General features: G+C 61.0%; 1 protein-coding gene across 1 annotated transcript in view; it reads right to left on the reverse strand.

The window, feature by feature from the left end:
* L1CAM (L1 cell adhesion molecule) overlaps positions 1–18,956 on the reverse strand; it is a 43,308-nt gene that overhangs the window by 23,513 nt on the left and 839 nt on the right. The window contains exons 2-14 of the mRNA XM_086870976.1: positions 15,485–15,570; positions 14,868–14,882; positions 14,446–14,551; positions 13,436–13,620; positions 11,124–11,246; positions 9,015–9,185; positions 8,241–8,352; positions 7,126–7,310; positions 5,920–6,051; positions 4,839–4,982; positions 3,768–3,879; positions 2,259–2,425; positions 1,188–1,347 (exon numbers count right to left, since the gene is read on the reverse strand). Of these exons, the coding sequence (XP_086727102.1) occupies positions 1,188–1,347; positions 2,259–2,425; positions 3,768–3,879; positions 4,839–4,982; positions 5,920–6,051; positions 7,126–7,310; positions 8,241–8,352; positions 9,015–9,185; positions 11,124–11,246; positions 13,436–13,620; positions 14,446–14,551; positions 14,868–14,882; positions 15,485–15,570 (1,698 nt within the window). The remainder of the gene's footprint in view (positions 1–1,187; positions 1,348–2,258; positions 2,426–3,767; positions 3,880–4,838; positions 4,983–5,919; positions 6,052–7,125; positions 7,311–8,240; positions 8,353–9,014; positions 9,186–11,123; positions 11,247–13,435; positions 13,621–14,445; positions 14,552–14,867; positions 14,883–15,484; positions 15,571–18,956) is intronic.

Here is an 18,956-nt window from a genome sequence, read left to right on the forward strand (position 1 = left end):
CCCCCAGATCCAACCCAGATCCTTCCTGGGACCCCCAAATCCAACCCAGATCCTTCCTGGGACCCCCAAATCCTTCCTGGGACCCCCCAGATCCGACCCAGATCCTTCCTGGGACCCCCAGATCCTTCCTGGGACCCCCCAGATCCGACCCAGATCCTTCCTGGGACCCCCAAATCTGACCCAAATCCTTCCTGGGACCCCCAGATCCAACCCAGATCCTTCCTGGGACCCCCAAATCCCCACTGGGACCCCCCAGATCCAACCCAGATCCTTCCTGGGATCCCCCAAATCCTTCCTGGGACCCCCAAACCCTCCCCAAACCCTTCCTGGGACCCCCAAACCCTCCCCAAATCCTTCCTGGGACCCCCAGATCTGACCCAGATCCTTCCTGGGACCCCCAAATCCCCACTGGGACCCCCCAGATCCAACCCAGATCCTTCCTGGGATCCCCCAAATCCTTCCTGGGACCCCCAAACCCTCCCCAAACCCTTCCTGGGACCCCCAAACCCTCCCCAAATCCTTCCTGGGACCCCCAGATCCAACCCAGATCCTTCCTGGGACCCCCAGATCCAACCCAGATCCTTCCTGGGACCCCCAAATCCAACCCAGATCCTTCCTGGGACCCCCAAATCCCCACTGGGACCCCCAGATCCAACCCAGATCCTTCCTGGGACCCCCAAATCCAACCCAGATCCTTCCTGGGACCCCCCAGATCCAACCCAGATCCTTCCTGGGATCCCCCACATCCTTCCTGGGACCCCCAAACCCTCCCCAAATCCTTCCTGGGACCCCCAAACCCTCCCCAAATCCTTCCTGGGACCCCCAGATCTGACCCAGATCCTTCCTGGGACCCCCAAATCCTTCCTGGGACCCCCGAATCCAACCCAAATCCTTCCCGGGACCCCCAGATCCAACCCAAATCCTTCCTGGGACCCCCAAATCCCTGCTGGGACCCCCAGATCCAACCCAAACCCTTCCTGGGACCCCCAGATCCTCCCCAAACCCTCCCCAAACCCTTCCTGGGACCCCCAAACCCTCCCCAAACCCTTCCTGGGACCCCCAAACCCTCCCCAAACCCTTCCTGGGACCCCCAGATCCTCCCCAAACCCTTCCTGGGACCCCCAGATCCTCCCCAAACCCTTCCTGGGACCCCCAAACGCCCCCCCAGACGCCCCCCGGGCCCTGACTTGTCGCTGTCGGGGGTCTCCAGCACGGGGGTCCCGTCTCGCAGCCACAGGAGCCCGCGGGGCTCCAGGCCGGGGTCGAAGGTGGCCCCGCAGGTGAACGTCACCGTCTCGCCCTTCTTGGCCCTCACGCTCTGGGGGGGCACCTGGATCCGCGTGGCCCCTGGGGTGGGGGGCAAAAATCGGGGGTGAGGGGTTTGGGGGTCACAGGAAGGGTTTGGGGGGTCACAGGAAGGGTTTGGGGGTCCCAGGAAGGGTTTGGGGGTCCCAGGAGGGGTTTGGGGGTCACAGGAAGGGTTTGGGGGGTCTCAGGAGGGGACTGGGGGTCACAGGAAGGGTTTGGGGGTCACAGAAAGGGTTTGGGGGGTCCCAGGAGGGTTTGGGGGTCACAGGAAGGGTTTGGGGGGTCCCAGGATGGATTTGGGGGTCACAGGAGGGGTTTGGGGATGGATTTGGGGGTCCCAGGGTGGGTTTGGGGATGGATTTGGGGATGGGTTTGGGGGTCCCAGGGTGGGTTTGGGGATGGATTTGGGGGTCCCAGGTTGGGTTTGGGGATGGGTTTGGGGGTCCCAGGATGGATTTGGGGATGGGTTTGGGGGTCCCAGGGTGGATTTTGGGGGTCTCAGGATGGATTTGGGGGTCCCAGGGTGGGTTTGGGGTTGGGTTTGGGGGTCTCTGGGGGTCTCTGACCCCAGACTCGCAGCTGGGCGCGGGCGCTGGCGTTGCCGTGGGCGTTGTGGGCTCGGCAGCTGAAGCCCCCCGAGTCCCCCCGGGCCAGGATGGGTTTGGGGATGGATTTGGGGATGGATTTGGGGGTCCCAGGAAGGGTTTGGGGGTCCCAGGATGGATTTGGGGATGGGTTTGGGGGTCTCTGGGGGTCTCTGACCCCAGACTCGCAGCTGGGCGCGGGCGCTGGCGTTGCCGTGGGCGTTGTGGGCTCGGCAGCTGAAGCCCCCCGAGTCCCCCCGGGCCAGGATGGGTTTGGGGATGGATTTGGGGATGGATTTGGGGATGGATTTGGGGGTCCCAGGATGGATTTGGGGATGGATTTGGGGGTCTCTGGGGGTCTCTGACCCCAGACTCGCAGCTGGGCGCGGGTGCTGGCGTTGCCGTGGGCGTTGTGGGCGCGGCAGCTGAAGCCCCCCGAGTCCCCCCGGGCCAGCGGGCCCAGGCGCAGGGAGCCGTTGGTGAAGGCGAAGGCGCGCTCGTCCTGCAGGGCCGGCTCCTGCCGCGGGCCCAGCCTGGGGAAACGCCGAGCAAACACCGAGTAAACACCGAGTAAACATGGAGTAAACATGGAGTAAACACCGAGTAAACACCGAGTAAACATGGAGTAAACAGGGAGTAAACACGGAGCAAACACCGAGCAAACACCGAGTAAACAGGGAGCAAACAGGGAGTGAACACCAAGTAAACACCGAGTAAACACCGAGCAAACACCGAGTAAACAGGGAGTGAACACCGAGTAAACACGGAGTGAACACCGAGTAAACACGGAGTAAACAGGGAGTGAACACCGAGTAAACACGGAGCAAACACCGAGTAAACACGGAGTGAACACCGAGTAAACACCGAGTAAACACGGAGCAAACAGGGAGTAAACACGGAGTAAACAGGGAGGAAACAGGGAGTAAACACGGAGTAAATATGGAGCAAACACGGAGTAAACACGGAGAAAACATGGAGTAAACCAGGAATAAAACAGGAGTAAACACAGAGTAAATATGGAGAAAACCTGGAGTAAAACAGGAGTAAATATGGAGTAAACCAGGAGTAAACACAGAGTAAACCAGGAGTAAATGTGGAGTAAACAGGGAGTAAAACAGGAGTAAACACGGAGTAAACATGGAGAAAACATGGAGTAAAACAGGAGTAAAACAGGAGTAAACATGGAGTAAACATGGAGAAAACACTAAGTAAACAGCGAGTAAACACTGAGCAAACAGCGAGGGAACACCGAGGGAACACCAAATAAACCCGGAGTAAACACTGAGGAAACACCGAGTAAACCATGAGTAAACAGCGAGTAAACACTAAGAAAACAAGGAGTGAACACTGAGGGAACACCAAGTAAACACGGAGTAAACAGGGAGGAAACACTGAGGAAACCAGGAGTAAACAGGGAGTAAACACTGAGGAAACCCTGAGTGAACACTGAGGAACGGGGGAGTAAACACGGAGTAACTGAGGAGTAACCGAGAAGTAAACACAGAGTAACCAGGGAGGAACAGGGGAGGAACGGGGGAGGAAGCGTGGAGTAAAGGCAGAGTAAGGGAGGATTAGGGGAGGAGTAAGGGAGGAGGAACCATGGAGTGAGGGCAGAATAAGGGCAGAGTAAGGGCAGAGTAACCATGGATTAAGGGTGGAGTAAGGGCAAAGTAATAGGGGAGTAACAGGGGAGTAACAGGGGGGAGGAACAGTCTGGGGAGCCCCAAAAAAGTCAAATAAATGTCAAAAAAATGCCAAAAAAAGCCAAAAAAAGCCAAAAAAATTCCAAAACATTCAAAAAAAATTCCAAAAAAGGGAGGAGTTAAAGGAGAGGGGGAGGGGCTTGGGGCGGGTTTTGGGTCTGGGGTCTCTCACCACTCCACGGTGGGCGCGGGGGCTCCGAAGGCGCGGCAGTGCAGGAACGCCGTCTGGTTCTCCACCAGCTCGTAGAGCGACGAGTTGGGGCTCAGGATCTGCACCGGCAGCTCTGGGGGGGTTTGGGGTGCTCAGAGACCCCCAAAATCCACCCCCAGAATCCCAAAATCCCAAAATCCACCCCCAGAATCCCAAAATCCACCCCCAGAATCCCAAAATCCATCCCCAAAATCCCAAAATCCACCCCCAGAATCCCAAAATCCCAAAATCTGCACCTTGGGAACCCAAATCTGCACCTCGATCCTCCACAGGGTTAAAATCCATCCCCAAAATCCCCAAAATCTGCACCCTGGGACCCCAAAATCCCTCTCTGGACCCCAAATCTGCACCCTGGGATCTGCACCGGCAGCTCTGGGGGGGTTTGAGGTGCTCAGAGACCCCCAAAATCCACCCCCAGAATCCCAAAATCCCCAAATCTGCACCCTGGGACCCCAAAATCCCTCTCTGGGACCCCAAATTCTTCCCTGGGACCCCAAATTCCCCCCCGGGATCTTCTCTGGGAGCTCTTGGGGGGATTTTTGGGGGATTCCTGGGGGTGATGGATCAGTTTTGGGGGGTTTTTGGGTGATGGATCAGTTTTGGGGGGTTTTCAGGGATTTTTGGGGGTGATGGATCAGACTTTGGGGGTTTTTTGGGTGATGGATCAGATTTGGGGGGTTTTTGGGTGTTTTTGGGGGTGATGGATCAGATTCTGGGAGTTTTCAGGGATTTTTGGGGTGATGGATCAGATTTTGGGGTTTTTTGGGTGATGGATCAGATTTGGGGGGTTTTTGGGGGTGATGGATCAGATTTTGGGGGGTTTTCAGGGATTTTTGGGGGTGATGGATCAGATTCTGGGGGGTTTTTGGGTGTTTTTGGGGGTGATGGATCAGATTTTGGGGTTTTTTTGGGTGATGGATCAGTTTTGGGGCGTTTTCAGGGATTTTTGGGGTGATGGATCAGATTTGGGGGGTTTTTGGGGGTGATGGATCAGATTCTGGGGGGCTCCCGGGGGTCCCGGCTGTGACTCACCCACGACGTAGACGAAGGCGTTGGCCAGGAGCCGCCCGTGGCTGTTGGTGGCCTCGCACTGGGCGACCATGGAGTCGTTGGGCTCCAGGTGGGACAGGACCAGAGCCCCGTCCCGCAGCAGCCGGCGCCCCGAGTCCGGCACATCTGGGGACATTGGGGACACCAAAAACCTCCTCAGGGACACCAAAAACCCCCCAGGAGCCCCGAGTCCGGCACATCTGGGGACGTTTGGGCACATTGGGGACACCAAAAACCTCCTCAGGGACACCAAAAACCTCCTCAGGGACACCAAAAACCCCCAGGAGCCCCGAGTCCAGCACATCTGGGGACGTTTGGGGACATTTGGGGACATTTGGGGACATTTGGGGACACCAAAAACCCATTCAGGGACACCCAAAAACTCCCAGGAGCCCCAAGTCCGGCACATCTGGGGACACTGGGGACATTTGGGGACATTTGGGGACACCAAAAACCTCCTCAGGGACACCAAAACCCATCCAGGGACACCAAAACCCATCCAGGGACACCCAAAAACCCCCAGGAGCCCCGAGTCTGGCACATCTGGGGACGTTTGGGGACATTTGGGGACATTTGGGGACATTTGGGGACACCAAAAACCCCCTCAGGGACACCAAAAACCCCCAGGACAGGACCAGAGCACCTCCCCAGCCCCCCGAGCCCCCCAAGCCGCCCCCAGAGCCCCCTGAGCCCCTTCCCAGAGCCCCCTGAACCCCCCGAGCCCCCTCCCCAGCCCCCCCAGCCCCTCCCCAGCCCCCCCAGCCCCTCCCCAGCCCCCCGAGCCCCTCCCCAGCCCCCCGAGCCCCTCCCCAGCCCCCCGAGCCCCCTCCCCAGCCCCCCGAGCCCCTCCCCAGCCCCCCGAGCCCCCTTCCCAGAGCCCCCCGAGCCCCCTCCCCAGCCCCTCCCCAGCCCCCCCAGCCCCTCCCCAGCCCCCCGAGCCCCCTTCCCAGAGCCCCCCGAGCCCCCTCCCCAGCCCCCCGAGCCCCCTCCCCAGCCCCTCCCCAGCCCCCCCAGCCCCTCCCCAGCCCCCCGAGCCCCCTCCCCAGCCCCCCGAGCCCCCTACCCTGCAGCGGGACCCCGTTGATGCTCCAGGCGATTTGGGGTCGGGGTTTGCCCCCCACGGCGCAGTCCAGCCTCGCCGTCTCCCCCGGCCCGAACACCCCGCTCTGCGGCCGGCGCACCCAGTACGGGGCAGCTGGGGGGCACGGGTTCCCAGTATAACCCAGTGTAACCCAGTATAACCCAGTGTAACCCAGTATAACCCAGTATAACCCAGTACAGCCCAGTGCTGCTCTGCGGCCGGCGCACCCAGTACGGGGCAGCTGGGGGGCACGGGTTCCCAGTATAACCCAGTATAACCCAGTATAACCCAGTATAACCCAGTACAGCCCAGTATAACCCAGTACAGCCCAGTGCTGCTCTGCGGCCGGCGCACCCAGTACGGGGCAGCTGGGGGGCACGGGTTCCCAGTATAACCCAGTGTAACCCAGTACAGGCCAGTATAACCCAGTATAACCCAGTATAACCCAGTGCCCATCCCAGTCCCTCCCAGTCCATCCCAGTCCCTCCCAGTCCATCCCAGTCCATCCCAGTCCATCCCAGTCAATCCCTGTCCATCCCAGTCCATCCCAGTGCCCATCCCAGTGCTCCCAGTACCCTCCACAGTGACGAGCTGGCTGCTCCGTGTGCTGCCCAGCCCGTTCTGGGCCGTGCACTCGTACTCTCCATCACCCCCCAGTGCTCCCAGTATAACCCAGTATAACCCAGTATAACCCAGTGTCCATCCCAGTCCATCCCAGTCCATCCCAGTCCATCCCAGTCCATCCCAGTACCCTCCACAGTGACGAGCTGGCTGCTCCGTGTGCTGCCCAGCCCGTTCTGGGCCGTGCACTCGTACTCTCCATCACCCCCCAGTGCTCCCAGTATAACCCAGTATAACCCAGTATAACCCAGTGTCCATCCCAGTCCATCCCAGTGCTCCCAGTACCCTCCACAGTGACGAGCTGGCTGCTCCGTGTGCTGCCCAGCCCGTTCTGGGCCGTGCACTCGTACTCTCCATCACCCCCCAGTGCTCCCAGTATAACCCAGTATAACCCAGTGCCCATCCCAGTCCATCCCAGTCCATCCCAGTACCCTCCACAGTGACGAGCTGGCTGCTCCGTGTGCTGCCCAGCCCGTTCTGGGCCGTGCACTCGTACTCTCCATCACCCCCCAGTGCTCCCAGTATAACCCAGTGCCCATCCCAGTCCATCCCAGTCCATCCCAGTACCCTCCACAGTGACGAGCTGGCTGCTCCGTGTGCTGCCCAGCCCGTTCTGGGCCGTGCACTCGTACTCTCCATCGTCGGCCTCGGACACCGAGCGCAGCCTCAGGGTTTTGTTGAAATTGTCCAGCACGGCCCGGCCCGGGGGCAGCGGCCCGTTCAACCTCCGCCAGGAGATCCAGGGAGTGGGGCTGGGAAAATGGGATAGAAAACCCTGGGAATTATCCCTGGAATTCCCTGGGATACCCTGGGACCTCTGGGATACCCCTGGATACCCCTGGGATACCCCCAGGATACCCCAGGCCCGTTCAACCTCCGCCAGGAGATCCAGGGAGTGGGGCTGGGAAAATGGGATAGAAAACCCTGGGAATTATCCCTGGGATTCCCTGGATACCCCTGGAATTCCCTGGGACCTCTGGGATAACCCTGGGATAACCCTGGGATACCCCTGGATACCCCCAGGATACCCCAGGCCCGTTCAACCTCCGCCAGGAGATCCAGGGAGTGGGGCTGGGAAAATGGGATAGAAAACCCTGGGAATTATCCCTGGAATTCCCTGGGATACCCTGGGACCTCTGGGATTCCCTGGGATAACCCTGGGATAACCCTGGGATACCCCCAGGACAGCCAGGCCCGGGAAAATGGGATAGAAAACCCTGGGAATTATCCCTGGGATTCCCTGGATACCCCTGGGATAACCCTGGGATACCCCAGGCCCGTTCAACCTCCGACAGGAGATGCAGGGAGTGGGGCTGGGGTGGGGAAAACTGGGATATAACCTCGGGAATTATCCCTGGAATTCCCTGGAATTCCCTGAGACCCCCAGGATATCCCTGGGATTCCCTGGGACAATCCCTGGCATTCCTGGGATTCCCTGGGTACCCCTTGGGACCCCCCAAGACCCTTCTGAACCCCCCAGATCCCCCCAGGACCCCCCAAACCATTCTGGACACACCCAGGACCCTCCTGATCCCCTCCAAGACCCCCAAGGACCCCCCAAAACCACCCCAGGACCCCCCCAGGACCCCCCAGATTCCCCCCAGGAGCCCCCGGGACCCTCCAAATCCACCCCAGACCCTTCAGGACCCCCAGGAGCCCCCCGAAGCCCCCTCCCCACTCACAGCCCCTCGGCGATGCACTCCAGCACCAGGGTCTCCCCCCGCAGCGCCACGTGGGTGGGTTGGGGGTCCCTCGGGACCACCAGGCGGGGCCGCCGGGACTGCACCGAGTTACCTGCGGGGGGGAGGGGCTCAGAGACCCCCCCAGACCCCCCCAAATCCCTGAGGACCCCCAGAACCTCCCCTGAACCCCCCAAATCCCTGAGGACCCTCAGAACACCTCCCCAAATCCCTGCGGACCCCCAGAACCTCCCCAGACCCCCCCCCAATCCCTGAGGACCCCCAGAACCTCCCCAGGACCCCCCCAAACCCCATTCCCACAAAATTCCACCCACAAAGGGAAGCGAGGAGACCCCCAGGGGGGTTTGGGGTGGGTTTGGGGTCCCCCGGGTGTGTTTGGGGTCCCCCCGGGTGTGTTTGGGGTCCCCCCGGGTGTGTTTTGGGGTCCCCCCGGGTGGGTTTGGGGGTGGGTTCAGGGGTGTGTTTGGGGTCCCCCCGGGTGTGTTTTGGGTCCCCCGGGTGTGTTTGGGGTGGGTTTGGGGGTGGGTTCAGGGATGGGTTTTGGGGTCCCCCGGGTGGTTTGGGGATCCCCCGGGTGTGTTTGGGGATCCCCCGGGTGTGTTTTGGGGTCCCCCCGGGTGTGTTTTGGGGTGGGTTTGGGGGTGGGTTTGGGGTGGGTTCAGGGATGGGTTTTGGGGTCCCCCCGGGTGTGTTTTGGGGTCCCCCCGGGTGTGTTTTGGGGTCCCCCGGGTGTGTTTGGGGTCCCCCCGGGCTCACTGGGGGTGACTCGCAGGTCCAGGGGCTCCTTCTGGATGATGGTGCGGGGGCCCAGGTAATGGGCGTGGCAGATGTAATCGGGGTGGCTGTCCCCGACCTGCGCGTTGGCAAAGTACAGGAACCCGTCCTGCCCCATGCTGACCCGGGCGTCCTGCGCGATGTGCACGATCCCTGCGGGGACCCCAAATCTGATCCTGATCCTAAACCTGATCCTGATCCTAAACCTGATCCTAAACCTGATCCTGATCCCAAACCCTGATCCCAAACCTCACCCCAAACCCGTCCTGCCCCACGCTGACCCGGGCGTCCTGCGCGATGTGCACGATCCCTGCGGGGACCCCAAATCTGATCCTGATCCTAAACCTGATCCTGATCCTAAACCTGATCCTAAACCTGATCCTGATCCTAAACCCCATCCTGATCCCAAACCCTGATCCCAAACCTCACCCCAAACCCGTCCTGCCCCATGCTGACCTGGGCGTCCTGCGCGATGTGCACGATCCCTGCGGGGACCCCAAATCTGATCCTGATCCTAAACCTGATCCTGATCCTAAACCTGATCCTAAACCTGATCCTGATCCTAAACCCCATCCTGATCCCAAACCCTGATCCCAAACCTCACCCCAAACCCGTCCTGCCCCATGCTGACCTGGGCGTCCTGCGCGATGTGCACGATCCCTGCGGGGACCCCAAAACTGATCCTAAATCCTGATCCTGATCCTAAATCCTGATCCTGATCCTAAACCCGATCCTGATCCTAAACCCCATCCTGATCCCAAATCCTGATCCCAAACCTCATCCTGATCCCAAACCTCACCCCAAACCCGTCCTGCCCCACGCTGACCCGGGCGTCCTGCGCGATGTGCACGATCCCTGCGGGGACCCCAAAACTGATCCTGATCCTGATCCTGATCCCAAACCTGATCCTGATCCTAAATCCTGATCCTAATCCTAAACCCCATCCTGATCCCAAACCTCACCCCAAACCCGTCCTGCCCCACGCTGACCCGGGCGTCCTGCGCGATGTGCACGATCCCTGCGGGGACCCCAAAACTGATCCTGATCCTAAACCTGATCCTAAACCTGATCCTGATCCTAAACCTGATCCTAAACCTCATCCTGATCCCAAATCCTGATCCCAAACCTCATCCCAAACCCTGATCCCAAACCCCACCCCAAACCCGTCCTGCCCCACGCTGACCCGGGCGTCCTGCGCGATGTGCACGATCCCTGCGGGGACCCCAAAACCGATCCTGATCCTAAACCTGATCCTGATCCTAAACCTGATCCTAAACCTCATCCTGATTCTAAATCCTGATCCTAAACCCTGATCCTGATCCCAAATCCTGATCCCAAACCTGCTCCGGGGTCAGGGGGATCCCAAAACCCCAAAGCAGCTTCGGGATCCTGGAGTCCCCAAAACCCAACCCCAAACCGCTCCCGACCCGTGGGGATTTGGGGTTCAGGGGGGGTTTTGGGGGTTTATGGGGCAATTTGGGGTTCTCAGGGGGGATTTTGGGGTTCTCAGGGGGGATTTTGGGGTTCTCGGGGGATTTTGGGGGTCTCAGGAGGGATTTTGGGGTTCTCAGGGGGGATTTTGGGGTTCTCAGGGGGGATTTTGGGGGTCTCAGATGGGATTTTGGGGTTCTCAGGGGGGATTTTGGGGGTCTCAGATGGGATTTTGGGGTTCTCAGGGGGGATTTTGGGGGTCTCAGATGGGATTTTGGGGTTCTCAGGGGGGATTTTGGGGTTCTCAGGGGGGATTTTGGGGTTCAGCGAGGATTTCAGGTGGGATTTTGGGGTTCAGGGGGGATTTTGGGGTTCCTGGGGATTTTGGGGGTCTCAGGGGTGATTTCAGTGTTCAGTGAGGATTTCAGATGGGATTTTGGGGTTCTCAGGGGGGATTTTGGGGTTCTCAGGGGGGATTTTGGGGTTCTTGGGGGATTTTGGGGTTCTCAGGGGGGATTTTGCGGTTCTCAGGGGGGATTTCAGTGTTCAGTGAGGATTTCAGGAGGGATTTTGGGGGTTCCTGAGGATTTTGGGGGTTCCTGAGGATTTTGGGGTGCAGGACGAGCCCCCCACCCACCGCCCCCAGCCCCATTTGCTCACGGGAGTTGAGCCAGTAGATCTTGGGGGGCACGGCGCTTTTGGGGGGGTCGCAGGGCAGCACCACGGGGTCCCCCTCCTCCACCTCCACCGGCGACACCTTCTCCTTGGGCCACTGCGGCGTGTCTGGGGGAGCACGGAGACTGCGGCACCCCAAAAACGGGCTGGGACCCCAAAAACGGGATGGGACCCCAAAAACCGGGCAGGGAAAACCCGAAAACCGGGATGGGACCCCAAAACCGGGCTGGGACCCCAGAAACAGGGCTGGGACCCCAAAAACACCGGGATGGGACCCCAAAACCGGGATGGGACCCCAAAAATTGGGATGGGACCCCAAAAAAACCGGGCTGGGACCCCAAAAACCGGGCAGGGAAAACCCGAAAACCGGGCTGGGACCCCAAAACCGGGATGGGATCCCAAAACCGGGCTGGGACCCCAAAAACGGGATGGGACCCCAAAAAAACAGGGCAGGGAAAACCCCAAAACCGGGCTGGGACCCCAAAAACACCGGGATGGGACCCCAAAAACGGGATGGGACCCCAAAAAAACAGGGCAGGGAAAACCCCAAAACCGGGCTGGGACCCCAAAACCGGGCTGGGACCCCAAAAAAACAGGGCAGGGAAAACCCCAAAACCAGGATGGGACCCCAAAAACACAGAGTTGGGACCCCAAAACCGGGATGGGATCCCAAAACCGGGATGGGATCCCAAAACCGGGATGGGATCCCAAAACCGGGATGGGACCCCAAAACCGGGATGGGACCCCAAAAACGGGATGGGACCCCAAAAACCGGGCTGGGACCCCAAAAAACAGGGCAGGGAAAACCCCAAAACCAGGATGGGACCCCAAAAACACAGAGTTGGGACCCCAAAACCGGGATGGGATCCCAAAACCGGGATGGGACCCCAAAACCGGGCTGGGACCCCAAAAACGGGATGGGACCCCAAAAACCGGGCTGGGACCCCAAAAAACAGGGCAGGGAAAACCCCAAAACCGGGATGGGACCCCAAAAACCGGGCTGGGACCCCAAAACCGGGATGGGACCCCAAAAACCGGGATGGGACCCCAAAACCGGGATGGGACCCCAAAAACCGGGATGGGAAAACCCAAAAATGGGCTGGGACCCCAAAACCGGGTAGGGATGGGTGAAGATTTTGGGGTGATTTTGGGATGATTTTGGGGTGTTTTGGGGTGATTTTAGGGTGTTTTGGGATGATTTTGGGGTGATTTTGGGGTGTTTTGGGGTGTTTTGGGGTGATTTTGGGGTGATTTTGGGGTGTTTTGGGGTGTTTTGGGGTGTTTTGGGGTGATTTTGGGGTGATTTTGGGGTGATTTGGGGTGAATTCAGGATGATTTCAGGATGATTTTGGGGTGTTTTGGGGTGTTTTGGGGCTCACTCTCGGCGATGACGCGGCTCCAGGGGGACAGCGCCGTGCCCAGCGCGGGGTCAGGATAATTTCAGGATAATTTTGGGGTAATTTTGGGGTGGTTTTGGGGTGTTTTGGGGTGTTTTGGGGTGTTTTGGGGTGATTTCAGGATGATTTTGGGGTGTTTTTAGGGTGTTTTGGGGCTCACTCTCGGCGATGACGCGGCTCCAGGGGGACAGCGCCGTGCCCAGCGCGGGGTCAGGATAATTTCAGGATGATTTGGGGTAATTTTGGGGTGGTTTTGGGGTGATTTTGGGGTGTTTTGGGGTGTTTTGGGGTGATTTTGGGGTGTTTTGGGGTGTTTTGGGGTGATTTTGGGGTGTTTTGGGGTGTTTTGGGGTGTTTTGGGGTGATTTTGGGGTGTTTTGGGGTGATTTTGGGGTGTTTTGGGGTGTTTTGGGGTGATTTCAGGATGATTTTGGGGTGTTTTGGGGTGTTTTTAGGGTGTTTTGGGGCTCACTCTCGGCGATGACGCGGCTCCAGGGGGACAGCGCCGTGCCCAGCGCGGGGTCAGGATAATTTCAGGATGATTTGGGGATAATTTCAGGATGATTTTGGGGTGATTTTGGGGTGTTTTGGGGTGATTTTGGGGTATTTTGGGGTGTTTTGGGGTGTTTTGGGGTGTTTTGGGGTGTTTTGGGGTGATTTCAGGATGATTTCAGGGTGATTTTGGGGTGTTTTGGGGCTCACTCTCGGCGATGACGCGGCTCCAGGGGGACAGCGCCGTGCCCAGCGCGGGGTCAGGATAATTTCAGGATAATTTTGGGGTGATTTTGGGGTGTTTTGGGGTGGTTTCAGGATGATTTCAGGATGATTTCAGGGTGATTTTGGGGTGTTTTGGGGTGTTTTGGGGTGTTTTGGGGTGTTTTGGGGTGTTTTGGGGCTCACTCTCGGCGATGACGCGGCTCCAGGGGGACAGCGCCGTGCCCAGCGCGTTGCTGGCGGCGCAGCGGAAGCGGCCCTGCAGCCGCCCGGCCAGGCTGGCGTTGATGACCAAGGTGCCACCCCCGGGGGACAGCGACACCCCCGGGAGCTCCGCCGAGAACGGGAGACCCTCACGGGACCAGCGGAACCTGCGGGGACACCGGGGACATCCCTGGGGACACCGGGGACACGGGGACATCCCTGGGGACATCCCTGGGGACATCCCTGGGGACACCGGGGACACCGGGGGACACGGGGACATCCCTGGGGACACCGGGGACATCCCTGGGGACATCCCTGGGGACACTGGGGGACACCGGGGACATCCCGGGGGACACCAGGGACACCCTGGGGACATCCCTGGGGACACCGGGGGACACCGGGACAGCAGCTGGGGGGACATGGGGACATCAATGGGGACATGGGGGGAACACAGGTGTGACACAGGTGACCCCCAGGTGACACAGGGGTGACACAGAGGTGACACAGGTGACACAGGTGTGACACACAGGTGACCCCCAGGTGACACAGGGGTGGCGCAGGTGACCCCCAGGTGACACAGGTGTGACACAGGTGACCCCCAGGTGACACAGGGGTGGTGCAGGTGACACAGGGGTGATACAGGTGACACACAGGTGACACAGGTGTGACACAGGTGACCCCCAGGTGACCCCCAGGTGACACAGGTGACACACAGGTGACACACAGGTGACACAGGGGACACAGGTGACACACAGGTGACACAGGTGACCCCCAGGTGACACAGGGGTGACACAGGTGACACAGGTGTGACACAGGTGTGACACAGGTGACACAGGTGTGACACAGGTGACTCCCAGGTGACTCCCAGGTGACACAGGTGTGACACAGGTGTGACACAGGTGTGACACAGGTGACCCCCAGGTGACACAGGTGACACAGGTGACACACAGGTGACACACAGGTGACCCCCAGGTGACACAGGTGACACTCACTGCACCGGGGGGTTGCCGGTGGCCGCGCACTTGAGGATGACGTCATCGCTGGGGAACACCACCAGCTGCTCCGGGGGCTGCTCCGTCAGCTCGGGGGGCTGCTGGACTGTGGGGGAGGGGCACAGCGGCTGGGACCCCCCCCCGGCACCCCCAGGAACCCCCAAACCCCCCCCTGACACCCCCAGGAACCCCCAAACCCCCCCAAACCCCCCCTGGCACCCCCAGGAACCCCCAAAACCCCCCCGACAGCCCCAGGAACCCCCAAACCCCCCCTGGCACCCCCAGGAACCCCCAAACTCCACCAGGAACTCCCAAACCCCCCCCGAACACCCAAACGCCCCCAGGACCCCCCCAAATCCCCCCCAGACACCCCTCAGGACCCCTCAGGACCCCCCAGGACCCCCCAGCCCCCCCAAACTCACGCTCGTGCAGCGAATCTGCACCATCCGGGGGGGGCAGGGGGGGAGAGACACAGCGTGAGTGGGGAGGGGTCTCCCCAGAGACCCCCGGGCGGGGGGAGGGGCGGGGTCCTCGTGCAAGGGAGGGGGGGGGCTAAAAGGGGAGGGGGGACGTGCGGGAAGGTAAATTTGGGGAGGGGTCTTCATGCCGGGGGGGGCGGAGCTTCCAGGTGCGAGGAGAGGAATTTGGGGAGGGGTCTCCATGGCGGTGTTGGGGGTCGGTGAGTTTGGGGAGGGGTCTCCATGCCGGAGGGAGGTCGGTGAATTTGGGGAGGGGTCTCCATGGCGGTGTTGGGGGTCGGTGAATTTGGGGAGGGGTCTCCATGGCGGTGTTGGGGGTCGGTGAGTTTGGGGAGGGGTCTCCATGCAGGAATTTGGGGAGGGGTCTCCATGCCGGTGTTGGGGGCGGGGCATTCCTCATGCCAATCCCCCTCGAGCACCGCCGGAGGGGGAGGGGTCTCCATGCAGGAATTATTTATTTATTTAATTAATTTTGGGGGGGGGGGGGGGTGGGTGTTTTCTCACACCCCTCCCCCACCACCCCCTCGCCGCGCCCCCTCCCCAAATTGCCCCGCACTCACACTCGGGGGGGATGGCGATGGCGGCGCCGCGCCCCCCCAGCAGCAGCAGCAGGACGAGCCCCCGGGGCAGCGCCATGGCCGCGACCCTGAGCGGGGGGATTTTTGGGGAGGGGTCTCGACCCATCTCGCGACCCCCTCCCCTTATTTAAACCCCCCCTCCCCCTCCCCCTCCCCCCCCCGGGTCTATTGTGTGCGGCCGCGCGCGCGCGCTCCCCTCCCCCCCCCAACGGAGGATGCGCTGGTTTCCATGGTAACGCTTAATGAGGGGACCCTGTCACCTTGGAGAGACCCCCGAGCCCCCCCCCCCCCACAATCAGAGACCCCTCCCCAGCTCGGCCAGATCGCCCCTCCCCCACCCGGGGCCTTCCCCTCCCCTCCCCCCCCCCGGTTCAGCACCAGGGACAGGGACGGGGCCGGGGAGCGCGCGCGGGGCCCAAAATCCCCCCAAAACCCCCCAAAATCCACCCCAAAAAACACAGAACCCCCTCGAGACCCCCCCCGGAAACCCAAATCCCCCCAAAAACCTCTCAAAATCCCCCCAAAACCCCCTCAAAATCCCCCCAAAACCTCTCAAAATCCCCCAAAAACCTCTCAAAATCCCGCCCAAAACCCCTAAAAAATCCCAGAACCGTCTCAAAACCCCTCAAAAACCTTCAAAGCCCCCCAAAACCCCCTCAAGACCCCCCAAAAAACCTCTCGAACCCCCCCCAGAAACCTCAATCCCCCCCAAAACCTCTCAAAATCCCCCCAGAACCCCCTCAAAATCCCAAAAACCCCTCAAAATCCTTCAAATCCCCCCCAAAAAACCCCAAAAAAACCCAACCCCTCCCCCCTCCGAGGGCCTGGGACCCCCCAGCACCACCCGGTGAGGAGGGGGAGGGGCACAGAGATCTGGGGACCCCCCCTCAATCCTCAATCCCCCCCCCCAAAACCTCAGGGGAGGGTCCAGACCTGCGGGGACCCCTCCCCAAAACCCCACCCCCACCCCCCGCCGTTTCTGGCCCCTCCCTTCCAGATTTTGGGACCCCCCCCCCAAATCCCGGAAGGCTCCGAGACCCCTCCCCCATCATCCCGGAAGGATTTTTGGGGAGGGGGGGGTGGAAATTTGGGACCCCCCCCCACCGGAAGCGGCCCCGGCACGAACAAGGAGCCCCTTGTTGACCCCAAATTCCTGGGGGGGAGGGGCGGGGACGGCTCAGGGATGACCCCACCCCTCCCCCACCCCCATCCCGGGGGGTCCCGAACGTGGGGACCCCCCCCAAAATCCTCCCCCCCCCCCAAAAATCCGCCCCCCCCCCCCCCCGCAGGTGATGCGCGCAAAGCGGGGGGGGAGGGGCGGGCACCTGTAGGGAAATGAGGGGGGGGGAAAGGACTGGGATTGCCCCTCCCCCCCTCTCTCCCCACCCCCCCCACACATCGGGACCCCCCCTCTGACCCCCCCCGGCCTCGGGGGTCCCTCGGGGGGGGGGGCGGGGGGCGCGCGAGGGGTGACGGGGCCGCCCCTCCCCCTCCCCGCCGGCCCCACCCATCTGTTGGACGCCGGGGACCCCATCGAGACCCTATAGAGACCCTATAGAGACCCCCCCGGAGACCCCCCCAGGCTGCTGGGGACCCTCGGGACCCCTCCCCTAAATCCCTGTCCCCACGGAGCCCCCCCGGAGCCCCCAGCCCCCCCCCCCCGCCTGCTGCTGGGAGCGAGGGAGACCCCAAAAACCGCCCTGAAACCCCCAAAAACCGACCCCAAAATCGCCCCAAAAGCCGCTCCGAAAGCCCCCCAAAAACGGCTCCAAAATCCCCCCAAAAACGGCTCCAAAATCCCTCCCAAAAAGGCTCCAAATCTGCTCCAAAACCACCCCAAAACCGCCGAAAATCCGCTCCAAAACTCTCCGAAAACGCCCCAAAATCTGCCTCAAAAACGGCTCCAAAAGCCCCCCCAAATCAGCTCCAGAACCGCCCCAAAATCTGCCCCAAATCCGCTCCAGAACCGCCCCAAAATCTGCCCCAAATCCGCTCCAGAACCGCCCCAAAATCTGCCCCAAATCAGCCCCAGAACCGCCCCAAAATCTGCCCCAGATCAGCTCCAGAACCGCCCCAAAACCGCTCCAAAATCCCCTGAAAATCAGCTCCAGAACCGCCCCAAAACTCCCTCAAAATCAGCTCCAGAACCGCCCCAAAATCAGCTCCAGAACGGCCCAAAATCCGCCCCTAAACCCCCCCAAAATCAGCTCCAGAACCGCCCGAAAACAGCTCCAGAACCCCCTTAAAATCAGCTCCAGAACCGCCCCAAAACGCCCTAAAAATCAGCTCCAGAACAGCCCCAAAATCTGCCCCAGATCAGCCCCAAATCCGCCCCAAAAGCCCCCCAAAATCAGCCCCAAAACTGCCCCAAAATCCGCCCCAAAACAGCTCCAGAGCCGCCCCAAATGCCCCCCAAAATCAGCTCCAAACCCCCCCGGGACCCCCAGCCCCCTCCCCACGGAGCCGCTTTCCCGCCATCCCGGCCCCCTATAGAGCCCCTATAGATCCCCCCCCGGCCCCAGTGCCAGCCCCACACCCCCCTCACCCTATAGAAACCCTATAGAGACACCCGAGCCCCCCAGCCTGACCCTATAGGGCCCCTATGGAGCCACCTGTGCCCCCCATGTGACCCTATGGGGCCCCTATAGAGCCCCCTGCCCTATAGGAGTTCCCGTGCCCCCTGTCTCACCCTATAGAGCCCAGCAGCCCGGCCCTATAGAGCCACCTGTGCCCCACAGAGCCCCTATGGAACCACCTGTGCCCCACAGAGCCCCTATGGAACACCTATAGAGCCACCTGTGCCCCACAGAGCCCCTATGGAACCACCTGTGCCCCACAGAGCCCCTATGGAACACCTATAGAGCCACCTGTGCCCCACAGAGCCCCTATGGAGGCACCTGTGCCCCACAGAGCCCCTATAGAGCCACCTGTGCCCCACAGAGCCCCTATGGAACACCTATAGAGCCACCTGTGCCCCACAGAGCCCCTATGGAGCCACCTGTGCCCCACAGAGCCCCTATAGAGCCACCTGTGCCCCACAGAGCCCCTATAGAGCCACCTGTGCCCCACAGAGTCCCTATAGAGCCACCTGTGCCCCACAGAGCCCCTATGGAACACCTATAGAGCCACCTGTAGCCCCCTGGCCTGACCCTATAGAGCCACCTGTGCCCCACATCTCACCCTATAGAACCTCCTGCCCTATGGAACCCCCCACAGCCGGGCCCTATAGAGCCACCTGTGCCCCACATCTCACCCTATAGAACCTCCTGCCCTATGGAACCACCTGTGCCTCACAGCCGGGCCCTATAGAGCCACCTGTAGCGCCCTGGCCTGACCCTATAGAGCCCCTATGGAACCACCTGTGCCCCACAGAGACCCTCTAGACCCCCCTCTCCCCCTATAGACACCCCCAGACCCACCTTTACCTGTGCCCAGCCCCACAGAGACCCTATAG

Source organism: Cyanistes caeruleus, chromosome 34 (genome assembly GCF_971803275.1).
Source record: "Cyanistes caeruleus chromosome 34, bCyaCae1.hap1.1, whole genome shotgun sequence".
Lineage (NCBI taxonomy): Eukaryota > Metazoa > Chordata > Aves > Passeriformes > Paridae > Cyanistes > Cyanistes caeruleus.